The sequence below is a fragment of the Euprymna scolopes genome, chromosome 1 (assembly GCF_053919585.1).
Source record: "Euprymna scolopes isolate OS-2025 chromosome 1, ASM5391958v1, whole genome shotgun sequence".
In the NCBI taxonomy this organism is placed as follows: Eukaryota; Metazoa; Mollusca; class Cephalopoda; order Sepiida; family Sepiolidae; genus Euprymna; species Euprymna scolopes.
In genome coordinates this window covers 176,389,960-176,409,693 of record NC_136482.1, presented here as the reverse complement: position 1 = coordinate 176,409,693, position 19,734 = coordinate 176,389,960, and the positions used below count along the sequence as shown (strand labels likewise).

Sequence of the window (19,734 nt, the reverse complement as noted above, 5' to 3'; positions counted from 1 at the left end):
TTTATAACTTGGCAAATTCTCTTAAATAACACAACCGTACTCACCACGTGACAGTCAATTATGTGACACGTCTTGTTAATAAATTGTTTCCTCTTCCATTATTGTTCATTAATTGTTTGAGGAATTATAACTGTTTGTTATATAGTTTGCTTCATAAAGGGAATTGTATCTTTTTAGTTAATTTCCTCCATGTTCACCATTACAGCTCACGAACAATTGGAGGTCTATAAAAGTATTCTTACATGAGACGTTTGCGGTACTGAATGTGATGTTCATAACAATAAGATTGAACGTACCATTTATTTCATTCGCGTATCCATTCCATGAGTCGCCTGCTTCTGTTCTCTGCTCTTTCTCAACACAAACGCAAGTCTGTTTTTTCTAGACAAATGAGTCTTTATTCAACCATTAATATCACCATATTAAACCTCCGTCTCCAATTCAGTACCTTAAGGGAAGAGGGGCTCTTTATCTTCCTATGATCTCAATCTCCGTGTGGCTCTTTTCGCTGCCTCTGCAAGAAATCTGTTTGTCTATCTCATCTTTAAGTAACCATTTTTTCCAAATGAAAACCGATTAAAAAGTTTTCCACATGTCTAAATACCCTATATACCAAATTTCAAGTCTGTAAATGAAAGATTCGTTGAGTATATAGGTTGAGAAGTGTCCTCACACACACATTCTCACTTTTATAGATATATAGAAAACAATAACCCTGATTATCAATTCTATATACCACACTGGTCACAACTGCCAGTCTGTCTATGTAGGCCCATTATCTAACAGTAATCAGCATACAGCCCATACAGATCTCTGGATAATATTTCTAAAACGAATAAAAATCCACAGCCTGAATACACAACTCTGATGTACTCCTTCTTTAACGTTAAAACTGTTACTAATTGTGCTGTTAATTCTAACATGATTTTTGGTATTTCTATACATTGTTTGAACAACCTTCACTAATCACTCATTTACCCTTAGTTTACATAAAGCCTTCCAAATAACCTCTCTTGACACTCTGTCTCTGTTGGTTTCAATAAAATGCAGGGCAATATTGGCAGCTGGTTTGGCTGCCCCATACCCAGCATTACAATCTTCAAAAGAAGAAAATGAAAAATCAAAATCTTTCTCCAGATCTACAAAGGCAAGATGCAAATTCTTTTTGTTACCAAGGTACTTCTCTTGTATCGGTTTCAAGATAAATATAGCACTAGTGGTACTTCGCCCAAGCATAAATCCAAACTACATTTTATCTATCCTGATCCGACTTCTTCTTTGTTGCTCTATTATTCTCTGAACCTCTTTCAGGATGTTATCTATTAACTTTAAACCTTTGAAATTACGTAGTGTTATATAGCGTTCTATATAACCGGTATATATTCATGTCTCTGAAATGTGTGTACATAACTGTTTAAAGCAGATCATGTGGTTCAATGTTTTTCTTATCTGTATTGTTTATATAATGTGCTGTATATATAATGCACATATTTTTTTATTTCTAATACACTATATCGCTATTTAAAAAAAAATTTTTTTTTTTAAACATACGTTCTCCCATTTTATTTTAAACATATCGTCTACCATTTCACTCGGTCCTGGATATGACTTTAAACTATATTCGATGGTGAGGCCCCAACTTGCGGGTGTTGGGGAGTGTGGAGCCACCCTTTAATTGCCATTGCTCCCAGGTCCACTCTGACCCGGAGTAATAGTACCTGTTTGGATCCCAACTATGAGTTAAATAGAAACCGACTTGAAAAAGACAAGTATATTCTATTAAAAAAATTTTTCTTCAAAATCACTGGATTTGGCATTGAATGACCTAAAAAGGGTTTATATGCTGTAAAACAAAAACAACCAAACAACCATTTCACTCAATTTTATTAATAAAAAATAGAGGAAATCCCTTATGAAAAGTGAGGGCGAAACTGGTCAGCTGGCCTCCCCCATTAATTTTTTTTTTTTCATTTCCCACTTTTAATCATGAACATCAAAACGGGTCTTACTGTCATGATTACAATAATGAAATTTTGTACCCTGCATAAAATTATGATATATATATACACACACACACATGTGTGTTTAGCGTTCATTTTATATACCGCTATATAAATATTTGTACATATAAAGATGTATGTATAATGTGGCTTGTATTGACATTCAAACAAATAGTTTGATAAAATATAACAATTCGGCAAACAGACCACTAACCTCAGTTCACCATCATTTGGTACTTGATTTAAACTCTGAAATTAACTTTGAAAAGTTTTATTTTCTTTATATAACATTTATTCACTTTAGTGGTATTCCCTCAGAGTTAGATGCATTTCTCTGGTGTTTATATATCACTCAAATTAGTCAGCTGAATGCTTCCACAACTGAAGGACAAAGCTAGCTCCACTCCTCTGGCAGACTGGTCAACTCTCTGTCTGCCTAACTCCCTTGTGTCTCGTGATTATACGATTTCTCTTTCTTTGGTCGATTCTCTGATGTCAGATCCAGGTCAGTCATTGTTTTGATAATTCTATTTCTTTATTTAAACTAACAATCCAATCCTATATTATTAAAAAAAGAAAATCTGTAAACATTTTATTGTTTTATGTATTTATCTGGTTTAAATATTTGACCAGGTAAATTTTCTATTGTGACTTTAAAAATCTGCTATTGGAATATTTTGTTTCAATAACATTTGAACATATCACAGTGCCACCCCTTGCCACCTCGTTCCATCTGGTCATTAAGTGTTTTCCAGGAGTCCAATATTTAATACTTTTGCTTCCCCTTTACCCTTGTAACAGTTCACAATTGTATTTAGCTCATTGTCTTTTGAGATAACCTCTTTTATGATCTGATTTGTCAAGTTTATGATCATTTCAATGCCTGTTTCAGCCGCAACCTTCAACATATCTGCAACAATGACTGAACATCCTCACACTTTATCTTTCTTCATCTTACTCACAGCTTTCCATACTATTTTGTTTTCTCTCATAGCTGAACCAAATTCTCCAACTTTTAGATTTTCAGTTTTACAAAAACTTGGTATTCAATAATTTGTCATGAATTTTTGAGATGAGAATTGATAATTCATATTATTTGGATTATTTTTTATCTTGAGTGTTATTATTATTATTAACTTGAATGTTATTATTATTAACTTGAGTGTTATTATTATTATTATTATTATTATTAACTTGAGTGTTATTATTATTATTTTTAACTTGAGTGTTATTTTCACAATGTTTCTTTAGGTGTATCTTGTCAAACTTTGAAATCTATACAGAATTACAAACAGAATTCTGTATTTAATTGACAAAGTAGCATGTTCTTATTCTGCCAACCATGACTGGGTAGAAATCTGAAGTTATTCACAAATGCATTCAGTGTTACTTGCACTAAGGATTGAATCTTCAACCTCCAGAAGAGTGTCACTTACAACTAAATTTCACCAAGTATTTTATTCACAAAAACCCATTGTATAACAGATAAAATACTTGATAAAATTCAGTTCTTAGTGAAACAAAAGAAATTGTTTTTTTTTTTACTTTTTTCTTAAATTATATAAAAAAAAATTTTGTTTTGTCTTTTTAAATTATTTTAATATTTTAATGATTTTTGCTTGGTTTCTTTTTCTAATCGTTAATTATTTAAGTTTGCTATTTTGATTCCCCTTTTCTTTTCACCACCAACAGCAAAATGAACTTGTGCAAGTTGAAACCTATTTACGAACAGAAGGTGTTCTGGTACGCTTCTGGTATCCAATTGACATGTTGGAACGGCCACCACAAGGATTGCGTAAATCGAGCATCACTGGTGGACAAACGTTAGATACATCAAATGTCCTTATTCACAGGTAATGGCTGCCAGTATTAACAAGGCTTCTTTTTTTTCTTGAAAAGCTCTCATATAAAATGTGCCCCCCCCAATCTCTCACTCCTTCTCTTTCTCTCAAATCCTGCATTTTCTGAGGAGTTTTTTCTTTTATTCATTTATTTATCTATATTAAATTTCTATTGGTCTTTCTCTCCGTCCTAATTTTTCTTGGAAACTACTGGTCTGATTCCACTGGACTTTTGTAGAAACCTTTATAATAAAGTATAGCGAATTAAGTATTATGGTATTTGTTCGATGCACAGTTAGGTATTAATAGGAATTAGTATTTAATGCAGATACAACAATACCACATTTATTTTAGCTGTTTGGCATGAAGCACTTAGTCTAAGTCAACGAGCTATAACTTTTGCTCATTTTTTAACTAGCTAAAAGATTATTTTTTTTTTATATATATATACTTTTTCATCCTAAACAAGGCCTATTGCCACTTGGAATGTAAGAAGCTACTATTTGGGATCATGTCTAACAAAAGACTGTGGGAAGTTGAGCAGTGAGATGTCTGTTCACATAACATTTAAACTTCTGCAGGTTAGTACAATCAGGGGAGCAGGAGACAGGGAAGGAATTTCAAAGTCAAGCAGTCTGAGGGAAGAAATTATTAGAATAGAAGAGTTTCTGGCATATAAAAGTCTCAACAGTAAAAAATTTGGATGTTGCTGCTTGTTGGGTTAGTTGAGCATATGTACATCGAGGGGCCATAAGTCCTATGAGTTCATCAGAACATAATCCATTAAGGTACTTGTAAAACAGGCACAGGGATGCAACACTGTGGTGATTGGACAGAGGTTGGAGCTCAGCTGATAGTGAGGGAATTATATTTGAAACTTTTTGGGGCGCTTCTACACTATCGGGACAAAATTTCGGAAATCATAATACTGAATTTCATATGAAAACAATGGTATCTATGTATTTCTCATATTTTTTAAAATTACGATGAGGTAGAAAATAATTTATTAAAGAAAATAGAATTTGAAGAAAATTATTGTATTTGCTTATGTAAGACACAGGAGAGTTCCAAAGGGAGATAATTTTCTGTTTCAATTTATTTTATAAAAACAAGATGGCCGCAATTTTTCACCTGCTAACACGATTAAACTTGTTGTTTTTAATAATTCAGTAATATTTGGGTAATTTCGCCCGCAGAATTTGAAAGCTGACGTAATTTATTAGAATTGACAAAATAATTCAGTAGAAACCATTGTTTTTTATCTGAAAACTCTATTTATCGACTACAAAATTTCGTTCTGATAGTGTAGAAGCGCCCTTTTTGTTTTGAGACTAATGATAGATGCACCAATCCAAATGTGGCAACAATACTCCGTGCATGGCCGAATTGGGGTTTTATAAATATATAGGATACTCTTTGGTGTGAGTAGTTTTCTAGCATGGTAGAGGGAGCCCACTTTATTTAGAGCAGCCTTGACAATGTCCTCAACTTATTTGTTCCAATTAATGTTGCCTGTGAATGTTAGGGCAAGGAGTTTGAAGGATGGACCCTTAGGTAGGCATATTACCACTTGTAATGTAAAGGATTACTATTTGCAATCACGTCTAACAGGAGGCTGTGGGGAGTTGAGCAACAAGATGTCTGTTCACATTACATTTAAATCTCAGCAGGTTAGTACAGTCAGGGAATCAGGAAAGAATTCCAAAGTATATCAGTCCGAGGAATATTAGAATAGAAGACTTTCCAGCATCTAGGGACCTTAACAGTGACAAGGGTGTATTTTTTTGCTTGTCGGGTTTGCTGGGAATATTTATGTTAAGGGAGCACAAATGCTTCGAGTTCATCAGAGTACATTACAGTAATGTACTTGTAAATATATATCTATAAAAATGAGACTGTGTGTGTGAGGACACTTCTCAACCTATATACTCCACGGATTTTGGAACTACAAACTTGAAAGTTGGTACATAGGGTATTCAGATATATGGAAAACTTTTTAATCAGTTTTCATTCGAAAAAAAAAAAAGGGCTGAAAATTTAAAAATTGATACTTGGACTCATTGAATTTTTATCTGTTTCTCAACTGAGGTTTCAAAATACTTTTTAAAGATCGTGGCAAACTGGTCTAATGGTTATCGTACTTGACTCACTGTCTTTAGATTTTAGTTTCGATCTCAGCTTGAGTATTTTTTTTTTATTTACAAGAAGTGGACTATATTATTGGCATAGTTTGGAATTATTTTGGAGATGAGTAAATTGTATAATGTGAACTGTTTAGAAAAACCAATACTTGCATGCATATGTCTCATTGTTTTTTTTTTTTTTTTTTTTTTTAAATTTTTTAAAAGGAATTTAATGTTACATTTAATGGCTACAGTATTTCTGTTTATAATAAATAAGAAATCTGCACCAATTAAAATATAATATTGATTTCTGCATATTTTACTAGTGGGTAACACCGGGCGGCCTGCTAGTAGTTTATATTCTAATGTAAAACCCCATTCTCTGCGTATTCATTTGAAACTGCAATAACCTTTTCCTTTATTATTTCAGAGAGCTGCTTAAATATGAGATGTCATTATCTCGAATATTTTGCCGTACTGCTTTACTGGAATTAATAGACCACTGTAATTCTCCCGCCATGGACAATCTCTCTTGTTCGAACCTTGGCTCAAGTATGGCTGGCAGTGCTGCCCTTTTACAAGAATTGGACATTGAAAATCTTCAGCTTCGATCCAATGAACTGCTCACCTCACCTCAACCACATGGTTGTATTACAACTAATTCCTTGGCCACATGTATGTCGCCTGGTCAGTGTCTGAAAGCAAACACTTGTTCACTCACTGAAATCATGTATACCAATCCAGACAAACTGAAACGTGAACTTGCAGTTGCCATTGCTCGAGCCGCAAAGCAAGGGGAAGACTACCTGATTGAATTGACCAATCAAATCTGTCTGTGTTTACAGGTAATTTCACTTCAAAAGTTTTTTTTTTTTTCTTTGTTATAGGTTTGAAGAATATGGACATACGAGGGCTGTTCCAAAAGTAAAATCTTTTTTTTTTTTAACTAAAAAAGAAAATTGAAGAACTACAAAGGTAAGAGTGGTACCTAATAGGAGCGACTGTTTGTGTTCCAGAATTTATTTTTCTACATAGTCACCACCATTCTCAATGCACTTTTGCCAGGAATTCAATGACGCATCTCTGCTTCTGATACATGTCCATGACAAGTGGTTGTTTTCTTAGTCTCACACCATCAACATCTGCAACAAAGAGATGAAACTTTCAGGTCATAACAATGCAATTTGCAGTCCTTTCTGATCCATTTGGACAGAATAAAAAAATATAGGAGGCATTACTTTTGGAACGTCACTCGCATGAATTAACGTAAAATGCTCATAATATCATCCAATGTTTAGATTTTCTGTTTTGCTCGACCACACCAACATTTAGAATTCCCTATTTTAGAATCAAGCTGTTAATATCTGAAATTATCCCACATAAATTATTACAAGCTTTTATAGAGAAGCATATGATTTACTTTTAATTAGCAGGTGAATATGATAATAAATGAATGACAAGTACAACCCTTCTATATCAATAAAATGTATGCATCTGTCTGTATGTAAATATTTAACTCGTAAACTACTGGTCACATAACACTGAAATTAATAAGAAAGGATGGTTTAAACAAGTAAAATTTTTGTTTGTATAGATAAATAATGCATACAGTTTTAGTTTCTGTGCATGCCCAAATTCAATTTGTTTATTCAAGTTGTTTAATATTAAATCTTTCTTACCTATCTCTTGATAGCTACATAGGTAGGAGACACGGCTGGAGCGCTAAATGTTTTAGGTTCGATTCTAACTGATGGCACCCAAGTTATTTTTATTTTTTTTTAGCTTTTGAAATCACTACTGTATAATATAATATTCAATAGAAAATTGGCTCTGTAATAGTAGATATGAGATCTGTATGAATTAAAATATATTTAATTACATTTTACAACCTGGTAAGGCCAGATGCCCCCCTCACTAATTTAATATAAACAATCTTTCTAAGAATATTCTAAAAGGGCATAAGTAAAAGAAATCTAAGAACCATTTTTTTTTAATTTATTCCTTAATGTATATCTTTATAGTCGAATTTCAAAATCGAAAGAAATAATGTCCAGAATTCATGAAAAATCTACATGATGTATGTACTGATCACAAAGAAAATATCATACACAAAAAAATCACATAAATTGATCAATTAATTTTATATTTAAATAAGAAAATAAAATTTTATGGCTAAACTACGAGCTGCAATCTTGTGATGCCATCTTGAAAACAGGCTGAAGGGAGATAATTCCAAATAACTCAAGATTTGGATTCATCTGATGGACAAAGGCATAAAAAATACTGACTACACCAAGAGTTAGTTTTACGGCTAAATTAATTTATTTTCCTATGTCTTATTTTCCTGTAGAAAGAGTAATATGCCTTATTGTTAGTCATTCCAGATTTTAATACTTTTTCATAAACTCAGTTACAATACTCTTATCAGGTGTTAACATATCAGTATAAGTTTTAATAAGTTCAGATTCTTTTTAAAAAAATCTCACCTGAAAGCTTGTGATACTGTCTATAAAATCCATTCTTTATACAATAATCACAAAACATATCAACATTATTTTAAATATTATTACACTGGTTACATTCTTGTCAGTTTTCGAGGTACTTGTACAGTTTAATTAAGACATTAAAAAATGAAAATATCGAAAAAAGGTTATATTGTATCCGTTTTGAACTGAAGATCTCCGGAAAAAAATTTCATTTAATTTGATCAAGTAGTTTTTATTTTATAGCAGAAAAATACGTTTTTATGAGAGCGTGTTGAAGCCAGCCGTTACGAAATTTGTTGAACACGCCAAAGGGAGATAACTCCAGTTAAAGCGCCATATTTATTACTAGCTTTTCTTCCTAAAAATCGAACCTTTTGCTCGGAATCATAAATTGTTTTTCGCTGTAAAATAAAAACTACTTGATGAAATTAAGTGAAATTTTTTTCCCGCGAACTTCATTCCATAACGAATGAGTACAATATAACCTTTTTTTTTTTTTTTTTTTTTTTTTCGATATTTTCACTTTTTGATGTCTTAATTAAACTGTACAAGTACCATTTTCGATTACAGACTGTTTTTTTTTGTTTGTTTTGTTTCCAATTTTTTAATTGAAAGCCATGTTTAATTTTAGAAGCGTTTTTGATAGGTAGCTAATCTGTATAAGTCTTGAACAGTAACATTTTGTAGATGAAGAGTAAAATTCCTTCTCATATGGCCACAAAAAATTTTGTATGCAAATTCTGAAATGTCCAGTACACTTTAGTGAGTGGTTCCGGTTTCTGATTGGTTGTTATTAGAGCATAGTTCTGTTTGATTGGTCAGTTCCTATCACCCCTGTCTATAAATAGAACCTTCTAATTTTTTGGAATCCTGCCCTATTAGTTATATCAAAAACATTTCATCCATCCATAGCCTTGAACTCCTCGAGGAGCATAGACCATACACAATTTTTATTGTTTTTGTAGTGAGGAGTTCTTTTTTTAGGGTGAGGGTGCTGGGCCCATGCCTAACCTTCCCAGAAGGTACATACAGTGCCTAGCCTTCCCAAATGGTCACCCATCTGGTATTGGCCAGGCTCAACATTGCTTAACTTCGGTGATCTGGTGAGAACTGGTGTGTCAACGTGATTGTGCCATACATCAAAAACATTGCAACACCAATAATTCAGAACAATATTAAGATGGGAGGGGCACTCTTATTTATCTCTACTTATAAAAGGCATTGTGTGTGTGTGTGTGTGTGTGTGTGTGTGTGTGTGTGTGTGTTCCCTATGAACTCTGAAATGGTTGGACTGATTTTTTTTTTTTTTTTTTTAAATTTTGTACAAATATACTTTAACCCTTATCCTTGAGTGGCCTCCAGATCTTAATGAGTGGTGACTATGTGAAGTAAACAAAAAATGATAATAATAATCTGTCTGTCAATGTTCTTGGATAGGTTTTGTATCAGAATGTCTCCGATGAGTATCGAAAATCGAAAAATTCTAATTAAAGAAAGAACAGTCAGATTTTTACCGAAGTTAACACCTTTATACAGCCTAATATCACAAGTGCATTTGAGAAGTCTTATTATTGTACAAGCAGAAGGGCTTGGCATATATAATCAACAGTAGCTTATAACTATAAGATGGGCACGTTCGAAATGAATGTTTTTGCTTAGAGCACAATTAAACTATGACACCTGACTTTTGCATTTTAAACTTTAATTCAAGCCATTATATAAAAATAATTTCAGGAAATAAACAGTAAGTTCTCTACAGCGCAATGTAGACTAAGTCACTGTGGAAAAGCATCTGAAGCCTTCTCCCAGTACACTGCAGTTGGTCCCTGCCTAGAGCAGACAGTCAATTGATTTGATTGAAAAATGTGCGATTTCACCGGTTTTGATGACAATAATAGTATTTGGAAGTGTGGAATATTTGCTGATCCTCCATCAATTCTGAGCAATGTCGGGTCTCCTTGCTAGTACCGTTATAAGCTACTTTTATGGCATATTACTTCTTAGTTTGCCTTTCTTATTAAAGAATATATATTGACATTAAAATTGAACTCTATATTAAATGCAATAACCATTTTTGTAGTACATATTTCCAGATTTTGTTTCAGAAACAAGTAAACGTTTTCAAGGTTATCTTTTTCGACGTGTAATATTGTGAATGTTTTAAAATATCTTTTTTATTCTGTATTTTAGACTGCTCCAGAGATGTTTCCTTGTGAAGATTTTCCTATCACTGAAGTTAAAATCAATACAGATTTGCTCTTTCCTACCGCAGCTTGTCTTGTCGTATCTTGCCGAGCAGATCCAAAAGCCACAAAAAAAGAGTACGAGTTTCATTTTATTTCATCCATAAAAAGAATACAATGTGTGTTTACTTTAACTTTTAACTGTCAAAAATTAAAGCAGGTATGAAAATATATATCATTTTATGCAATTTAGGTAGATAAAATTACCATAAGTTGCTGCAATAAATGTACTGTTTTATTCTTAAAAGACACTGTCAAGCAACAGATCTTAATCATGTAGGGTAAATGACAGCTTTGAGTAAGACCAAAGGTTTATTATTGCCTGACAATGTTTTTTAAGACTGAAATAGTAAATTTACTGTAGTGACTTACAGTAATTTTGTTTACCTAAATTGAATAAATAGTATTTTGCTTGTTCAACTGAGCACTATGAACAACCTTGTTGAAATTCAATGGTTTTTACTTTTGGATATTTTTACCATGGAATGCATGTGTGTGTGTGTGTGTGTGTTTGTGTGTGTGTGTGTGTATATATATATATATATATATATATATATATAACTTCATTTAATCACATAAATTAATATACGATACTATAAATTTATACGTAAACTTTAAGTATTTACTTCAACAGTGCTCAATATGTAGGTAGAGCTAGTTAGTAAATTATAAAATATATATGCCGATTAAGCTACACAGAATATTCTGCGTTTCATTCAACTCTAGGATAACCTAAAGAATCCTAGAGTTGGATAAAACACGGAATTATGTATGAAAAATTGATGAAAATAAAAATTTAATAAATTATAATATTTATCAATCCATCAAAAATTCAAACAAGGAATGGTTATAAAGAAAAATCCATGAATTTTCAAAGATACTCTTTTCATCAGAGGATAAACATTCTTAAAAAAAATGCATCATTGGTTAGCATAAATTTGGAAAGCATATTTAATCTAATAAAATATCAAAAATTCAATAAATTAACTAATAAAATAGAGATTATTTTAATCTATCAAATGTCATTATTGATTTGTTTTCTCACTCTCTCTTTTTTTTTTTTTTTTTTTTTTTTTTTTTGACAGTTGTTCTCCCTATAAGGCTCCATGGGCTCGTATTTATTCTTACTCTGGACACAAGGTGAAAAAATCTGGCCAGGCGATGAAACAAGAAGTGGTCAGTTATCCGCGTGACACAACATCAAGTAGTAATCAAAATGATCAATACATTCCAGTTCTTGTACCCTGTGATAAAATTCATTTACGAGCTGGTGTCTGTCCCCCACCAGGCATTATCTTGAGCATCCATGCTCTGCCTCCACAATTTCTTCTTGCACTTGCTTATATTGAAACGTTGGTCACAGAAAATTATGGTTGTGGCAAGAACGCTTGTTCCCAGAGAGGGGATCTGTCATTTGTTCAGGCTCCGGTGTCGAAAGAAAAGCTCTCCAGTTTATGGAGTACAGAAAATATAATCATAACCCCACCCGTCTTTTCACACATAATTGAACTTCTTTGTGGATATCTTTGGAGATCAGATGTTCCTTCCCTGATAAAAGAATATATTTTCCACTTGCTTTCTCAGACACTTAGGATTTTGCACTTTTCCGAAGGCGGCACCGCGAGTGGTCTTCCAACTTTAAATCCTCAATTCAGTCCGACCCGAGCAATCATGAAATGCTTCCAAATAGAATTACAAAAGCTCTATGAAGAAGAGACCAAGGAATGGACTTCTACGGTGACTGCAAGTGGCACTGGTATGGGAATCGGCGCTTCCGACTACGGACGATTCTCTACTTATTTTCAAGCACTGCTTGAATTGATGTTGGCAATCTCAGAAGTGACCCAAACGAATTTGAGCTGCAGCAATTTTCCCAGTTCTTCCGCCTCCTTTACCATCGATCAGGCGCCGTCTCTACAAATGCCAACAAGTCCGTCGGTCTGTAATAAAAAGAAAAAAGTGAAGGTTAAACGAGAAAAGACTACGTCAGTGAGACGGAGTAGCAGCGTAAAGACGAGCGATGGAGAATCCTCCACAAGTTCGCCCGTGCCATCGACGAGCCAATCATCTTCCAGAAGTCCTGCATCTGACCAATCGTCACTGTCTACTAGCGAGAGTATGAAATCTCAGCCGGTGGCTAGTCTTAAACCTGAAGACCTGCTTTGGTTCCATCGTGTGCTCACTGTCTCTGGAATTTTACGTTGTATGGTATTCAAAGAAAGACGAGGAGAAGGAGCGTTAAAGGACGCCATCTCTGATGCGGCACAGCTTTTGATACCTGCCACAGCTCACAGCCGGCTTTTGGTAATTTCTAACATTCCTTCTCATATCTCTCTGCCCGTTCTCAAGCAAGCCATTAGAAAAGCATGTAGCACAAATGGAGGAATCGACCGCGAAGAGTTGTATATACCTACGGTTAAAGAAAAAAATGATTCTTTATCAGTGCCAGACACCCAAAACGGTGCCACTGCAGGACTTCAAGTATCACCTGATGGGAATCCTTCTGATCGAAGCATCAGAATCTCGCCGACTTCTCCGAAAGTGTCAAATGATTCAAACCCAGAAGCCATCCGAGGTTACGCTGTCATTGCGTTAACATCCAGAACTAAAATCGATAACGTACGGAGTACTCTGTTCAAAAGTCGGCACTTAATTGATCCCGAAGGAGTTGGTGATGTTCCTGAAGAGATTTTATCAATCCATACAGTTAGCCAGTTGCTAGCAACCGAGCCACAAGCTGAACATGCTCTTGAAGACTATCTCAGCCATAAACTCTTTCTCGACAGCCAGTACACGCTCTGCGATGGTGCTGTAATGGCCATAACTGATATATTTCATTGTTGTTTCATCTCGGAGCAACGGCACGGAGATAATGAATATCGGCAAGACTCTGGCTACATTTGTCTGAGTAGAGAGCAAATTCTTCAGAATCTTCCTGAAAATTTATTATGTACATTCCTGAATAAAATCCGCCCACCGAAGAAATCCCTGCTGGAACAGGTTGGAAGTGTTCTCCGTCATTACGGGATATTAAAATCCCCTGATAAGGAGCTGTAAGTTGTCCTGTTTTTCTCATATTTTTAATGTGATTCTTAAATGCTGATTAACAATTGATTTAATTTAAAATTACTATTTTTCATACGCTTGTCACTTTTGCTTTCGGTAAAAAAGATAAAAGATAACAATTATTTGTGTAAGCTATTTCTTATCGCTTTGAGTGCTTCTATTTTGTTATCAATAAATGGATGATAATTTTGATGCCTCTGTTCAGTCTCTATAAAAACAAAGGATGCCCTCTGTAGGGGCATCTGCACGTGTAATTGTGAGGCAAGTGTTGCGCAATCCCTACCACGCCTCTCCTGGATAAACACTGTTTGAGTCCAGTGGCAAGGAGAAGTCCAGGACGACTGGAAACAATGCCAAGATAAGCGGAGAGCACATACAGCACCTGGAAGTCCCAAATGGTCACCCATTTAGTGCTGACCAGGTTCAACGTTGCTTAACTTCGGTGATCCAGCAGGAACTGGTGTGTCAATGTGATTATGCCGTATTAAAAACGTTAACGTGATTATGCCGTATTAAAAACGTTAACGTGATCATGCCGTATTAAAAACGTTAACGTGATTATGCCGTATTAAAAACGTTAACGTGATTATGCCGTATTAAAAACGTTAACGTGATTATGCTGTATTAAAAACATTAACGTGATTATGCCGTATTAAAAAAAATATTATTTTCTCTGCTACTAACTCTTAGCTTCATGGGTCTTGCCAATCAGGTTAAGGATCAGTGACCCTTAATGGCTGATAATATTAAGCAAATATTATGATGATATAACAGCATACATTTTATTGTTCTTCATCATTTAACATATTTTTTCCATATATATTTTTTTCCATTTTCCTTCAGTCGAAGTTCTCAGAAATCAAGGGGCCTCCTACCTGAGGTTAACACTTGATCTCCATATGAGACACATACATATTAAAATGTTTCGTTAACTTTCTTTATCTCTCAAACACTGAATTATTAAAGAAGTTGAGAACATAATTTTCCTCTCCTGTTCAATTGATCATTTTAATACGTTATATCTTTCTTGTCTTAGTCTTACTTGATTCCAGGACAAGATTCATCTAGTCTGGTGGAGTATCCAGCTGCGTGTTGCTACTTGAGGTAACATCACTTGGAGAAGGTGTGCTATTCCTTGTAAAAGTTGTGGTTAGCTCTACTGAGATCTTATTTTGGCAGCAAATACTATGTGATTTTGAATTTTTGGTCAGGGTTTACTTCTAGGGGAAGTATCCTGATACCAGGTTGTCCTAACAAACCTTTATACAAAGAGACCTTAGATACTTGAGGATAGTGTCTAGTAGGCATTCAAGTTCTCTCCAACTATGTATATCAGATGTGCGTTACATGACCACGACTGAACATTTTTTTCTATAAAATTATGAAAACTATTATATTTGCTCTAATACTGTTGTTGGACAGTTTTGTGCCATGTTTTTGTCCTCTTACAAAGATTTAAAAATAAAGATATAATGATACTAAATCTTGCGTCTAGAATCCTTATTCAATTTTGATCAAAATCTATTAGAAACTGTTTCAGTACATTTTTAGTATTACACTTATTTAAAAAAAAAAAAATTTTTTTTAAATACAGAAAGATCTATATGGTATACCTACTTGTCACAGAACAAAGATGTTATATTCCAAAAATCATGTAAATTGATGAAGTAGTTTCTTTTTCTTTTGCTTGAAGAAAATTAAATTTTACGATTTTTAGCAATTAAGTATTTTGGGCAGCTATTGATGATCTCTTACTTATAGAGAAATAGATAAATCTCATTGGTCAAATTGAGTTGTTCACCCTCGTAAGTTGTCCACCTTTAATTTTAATGCAACCTAAAAAGATATGGTGCCCACCGCCTGTCCCATCCGGCTAGTTATAAAATTTGATTTTCTTAAATAAAAAATATCTTACTTGATCAATTTACGTAATTTTTGGAATATGACATCCTTGTTTTATGATAAGTATGTACATCATAAAGATTTTTCTGTATTTTTGTTTTTTGAAGTGTCATCCGAAATAAGAACCAAGGTTTCCAATTTAAAGCTAAGCTTAAGGGGTCTTAAGAAGAAATTGAAATTCTGGGAATCTTGCTTATTTGGTGTTGAATAACTATAGATAAAATCTAAAACATTTGAATTTTCAAATGAAAGGTTGTGTACATATGCCTACTTAATGCCTACTTAAACACCTTTTAAAATGATCCAAATAAACTGAAATTTCGGGAATAATTACAGAGTGGAACGATAAAATTATCACAATAGAAAAGACGATAGGGATTCCATTTCCGTTTGATGAAAACCGTTTTTTTTTTTTTTTTTTGTTCTTTTTTCAGATCATCTACTAGTTGGGCAATTGTGTACAAATCCCAAGAGCGATAAGAGCCTTCTATCATGTCTGAAAGTGACACAATGTTCAACGAGCGAGATCGAAAACATGCTCTCTACCAATTCAAGTTATGACAACAGGACCATTGCCAGCACTCTCAAAATGCAAATCTGGATGGTTCAACGCTTGAGGGCACAGCTCAATGAATTTTCCAATCACGGTTATGGTCTTTGATGTGGTTTCAAGTGAGGGCCAAATCATGCCACCTCATGACTTTGAAGTTAGCTTGAATGTCAACACTAAAGTGTACCTGAATGTGCTGAAGAGTGGTGATCCCCTGGTACAATCAGGTGGCTGCTGGAAGTCCCTGGGTGTGGCAGCAGGACTTGGCACCGGGCCACAAGTCTAAAGAGAGACCCAGGGTTGGCTTCAGAAGGAGTACTACGACTTTGTACCCTTCTCTCACTGACCCCCCCCCTCCACCTCCTCCTCCAACCTGAACCCGCTGGACTACTTCGTTTGGTCATACATCGAGAACATCACGAACATGACCTCCCACAACACCAAAGCTAGCCTGATTGCTGCCATCTGCCAAGTATTTGCTGGGCTCTTGCCAGCGCTTGTGCTCAAGACATACTCTCAGTTCCGGACCTGTATCGAGGTGTTGATTGAGGCTGAAGCTGGCTACATTGAATAGATGTCTATTCTACTATATAATCAAGTTACTTGAATTGATTTTTTTCAATAAAAGTTTTTAAATAAATCTGTAGTTTTCTTTTCTTTAGGCGACAAATTTATCATTCCACCCTGTATTCATTGATTTCCATTTGCTTAAATTTCACAAAAATTGATGGTGTCTGAATTTTCATGAAAGTCTTCCATCACATTTTCACCTACTTTGCATTAAACTAAATATATGGCAGACTATCCACTCTTATGCCTAGCTGTGCTATTCCAAAATCCATAGTGATCAGTTAATTAGTTAAGGGGGTGAATCATGTACATACAAATATATAAACATATTCAGATCTATCACTATTTGGTTCTTGTTCAGAATTCTCCCCATATTAAAATACAAAGAAAAATCTGTATGATGTATGTATGCATGACAAATTGAAAATATCATATTCCAAAAATTATGTAAATTGAGCAAGTAGTTTTATTTTTAAATAAAAAAAATCAAATTTTATAAGTATCAGAGAAACGATTGCTTCACCTGCAAAACAAGCTCAAGAAACAAAGGGAGATAACCCAATAATTCAAATTTGTGAGATTAATGTTGTAGTGCCTATGAATTCCCATCAATCGCTTAAATCATTTTTAAGTGATTAATAGGAATTCGTAATCATTGTAACATACATTCCATAAGTTTTTTTTAATTCTTGTGCTGTCTCTCTTTTCTTAGATTTTTTCTTTTTTCAAAATAGCATGAGAGACAGTCATTCCTCTCCTATTCATAAAATTTGATTTTTTAAGTAAGAAACTCAAGAGAATTATTAAGGTATTGAGCATAAGGTTAGCTATCTAGTAGATAAAAAAGATGACAGATTTCTGATTAAAGTGGGGTCTTATTTGCGCTATTGACATTACTGTTTTAACAATGTTTATTATATCTTTTACATTTTTTTTAATGTGAATATGAAGATATGCTTCTTCTTTGTTATTTTAGCAAAATTCGAAAAATGAAATATTAAATTTCAAATGAAACTAATGACATCTACTGAATTGTCATGTCACAGTAATGAAAATATTAAAAAATTTCAAAAAATGATAAGGTAGAAATTATTAATGAAAAGTTTTCAGAGGCAATTAGCATAAAAATTAAGTTTTGCTAAATTAGCCAAAGATTTTCAGTTTTCAGAAATTATTTACCTCCCTTTTGTTACAATTAGAACTCTCTGGTTTCGTTTTTTTTTTTTTTTGCAAAACTCTATTTTCACTAATTGTTTCCAAAAACTATTTTCATCGATAATTAATTTTCTACCTTATCATTTTTCCTAATGTTTGGATATGTTCATTAATGCGACATTGCAGTTCATTAAATACCATTGGTTTCACTTGAAATTCAATATTTCAGTTTTTGAATTTTGCTAAAATAACAAAGAACTGAAGATTCTGCTTTTTGTTTAACAAAGAAGCTCACTTTGTTCCTTGTTTGAGTAACAAAAACATTCATTCTTTTCATCTTTTATTTTCTCATTTTTTTTATTAAAACTTTTACATTTTAAATGCTTAATTTTTTTCAGGCTTTGTTGAGCTACAGCTCGTAATGGTATTCTCGTCAGTCTGTCAAACTGAACTTAAAACTAGTATTTTCATCATTAAACGTGCGAATTGAAAAATGGATCTGTTCTTTATTTTTTTTTATTATAGATAAAAATATTTCTTTGCTTTGTAGACTTCATTTTCTATGTTCTCTTTTGTTCCTTTCTTAACCTTTTGAGGTATAAATGGTTTTGCCTAATTGGTATTATTGTAGACTATGCCAAGTTCAAATCCCTCATGGCCTATTGGGATCCTTTATTGCTAATATTGTTTAAAAAGGTATGAACCCACAATTTATCCTCAGCTGTACATGAAATAGCAACTTGTATTCACTGAATCATTTACAGTAGTTTTTTTTTCTTTTTTTTTTTTAAACCGTTGATTTGCCAAAAAACAAAACTTTTTACCCTAATATATATCCATCCATGATAAATTTTACTTTTATAGGAAATCCATTGGTCAAACTTCAGAGATGGTGAAACTTTTTGTTAATTCTCTGGATGATTTTACCCAGTTGTTCTGTTATTCATGAGTCACATTGCACCCCCCCCAGTTTTTTTTTTAAATTTCAAAGTACATGTTGCCTTTTGTTACTTTTTACCCCTCCTCATCCTCCTCCTCCTCCTATTTAGGACAATGTCAGAATAAAAATGTCAGAGATCTATGCTTAAATATAAATCAATTATAGTTTTTTTTACATTGCAACACAAATAATTGACTCCAAGCCATAAAAAAAAAAAATTTTTTTTCAACTTGTAAACCAAAAAAGTTTGAAAAATCCACTTTCCAAATCTTTTTTTTTTTTTTTTTTTTCTGATATTAAAGTGAATATTTTTCATGATATTTCTATGCAATTTTAAGATGCTGATATTTTTCTGTCCTCTGTGTGGCCGGTATCATTAAATTAAAAAGAGTAGTCACACAGGCCATCATCAAAGAGTTCTCTGAAGTCTGAGTGACACCAATTTTCCCCAGATTTCCAGTAGTCTCCACTTCTATTCATAACATTTGCAGATAAATTTGCGTTTATTATTATTATTATTATTATTATTATTTACAGAGCATTTTTATTTTTACTATGTAAAAAAAAAAGCCTGTTTGTGTATTTTAAGAAATAGAATTCCCCCTATATTAAAAAAACAAAGATGAAGAAAAATCTTTTTGATGTATACATCCATAACAAAATGAAAATATATTCCAAAAATCATATAAATTGGTCAAGTAGTTTTGTTTAACTAAGAAAATCAAATTTTATGTGTGACCGTTTTGCTCACCATTTAGAAGAAAAATCTCAAAAAAAAAAAACAAACAAAAACAACGGAGATAATTAAAAAATCTAAAGCCTACGAATTCTCATTAATCACTTAAAAATGATTTTCTT

General features: G+C 33.2%; 1 protein-coding gene across 1 annotated transcript in view; it reads left to right on the top strand.

Moving 5' to 3' along the window:
* LOC145277736 (putative E3 ubiquitin-protein ligase HECTD4) overlaps positions 1-19,734 on the top strand; it is a 286,999-nt gene that overhangs the window by 209,483 nt on the left and 57,782 nt on the right. The window contains exons 50-53 of the mRNA XM_080129447.1: positions 3,693-3,853; positions 6,395-6,809; positions 10,641-10,771; positions 11,779-13,746. Coding sequence (XP_079985573.1) covers positions 3,693-3,853; positions 6,395-6,809; positions 10,641-10,771; positions 11,779-13,746 — 2,675 coding nt within the window. The remainder of the gene's footprint in view (positions 1-3,692; positions 3,854-6,394; positions 6,810-10,640; positions 10,772-11,778; positions 13,747-19,734) is intronic.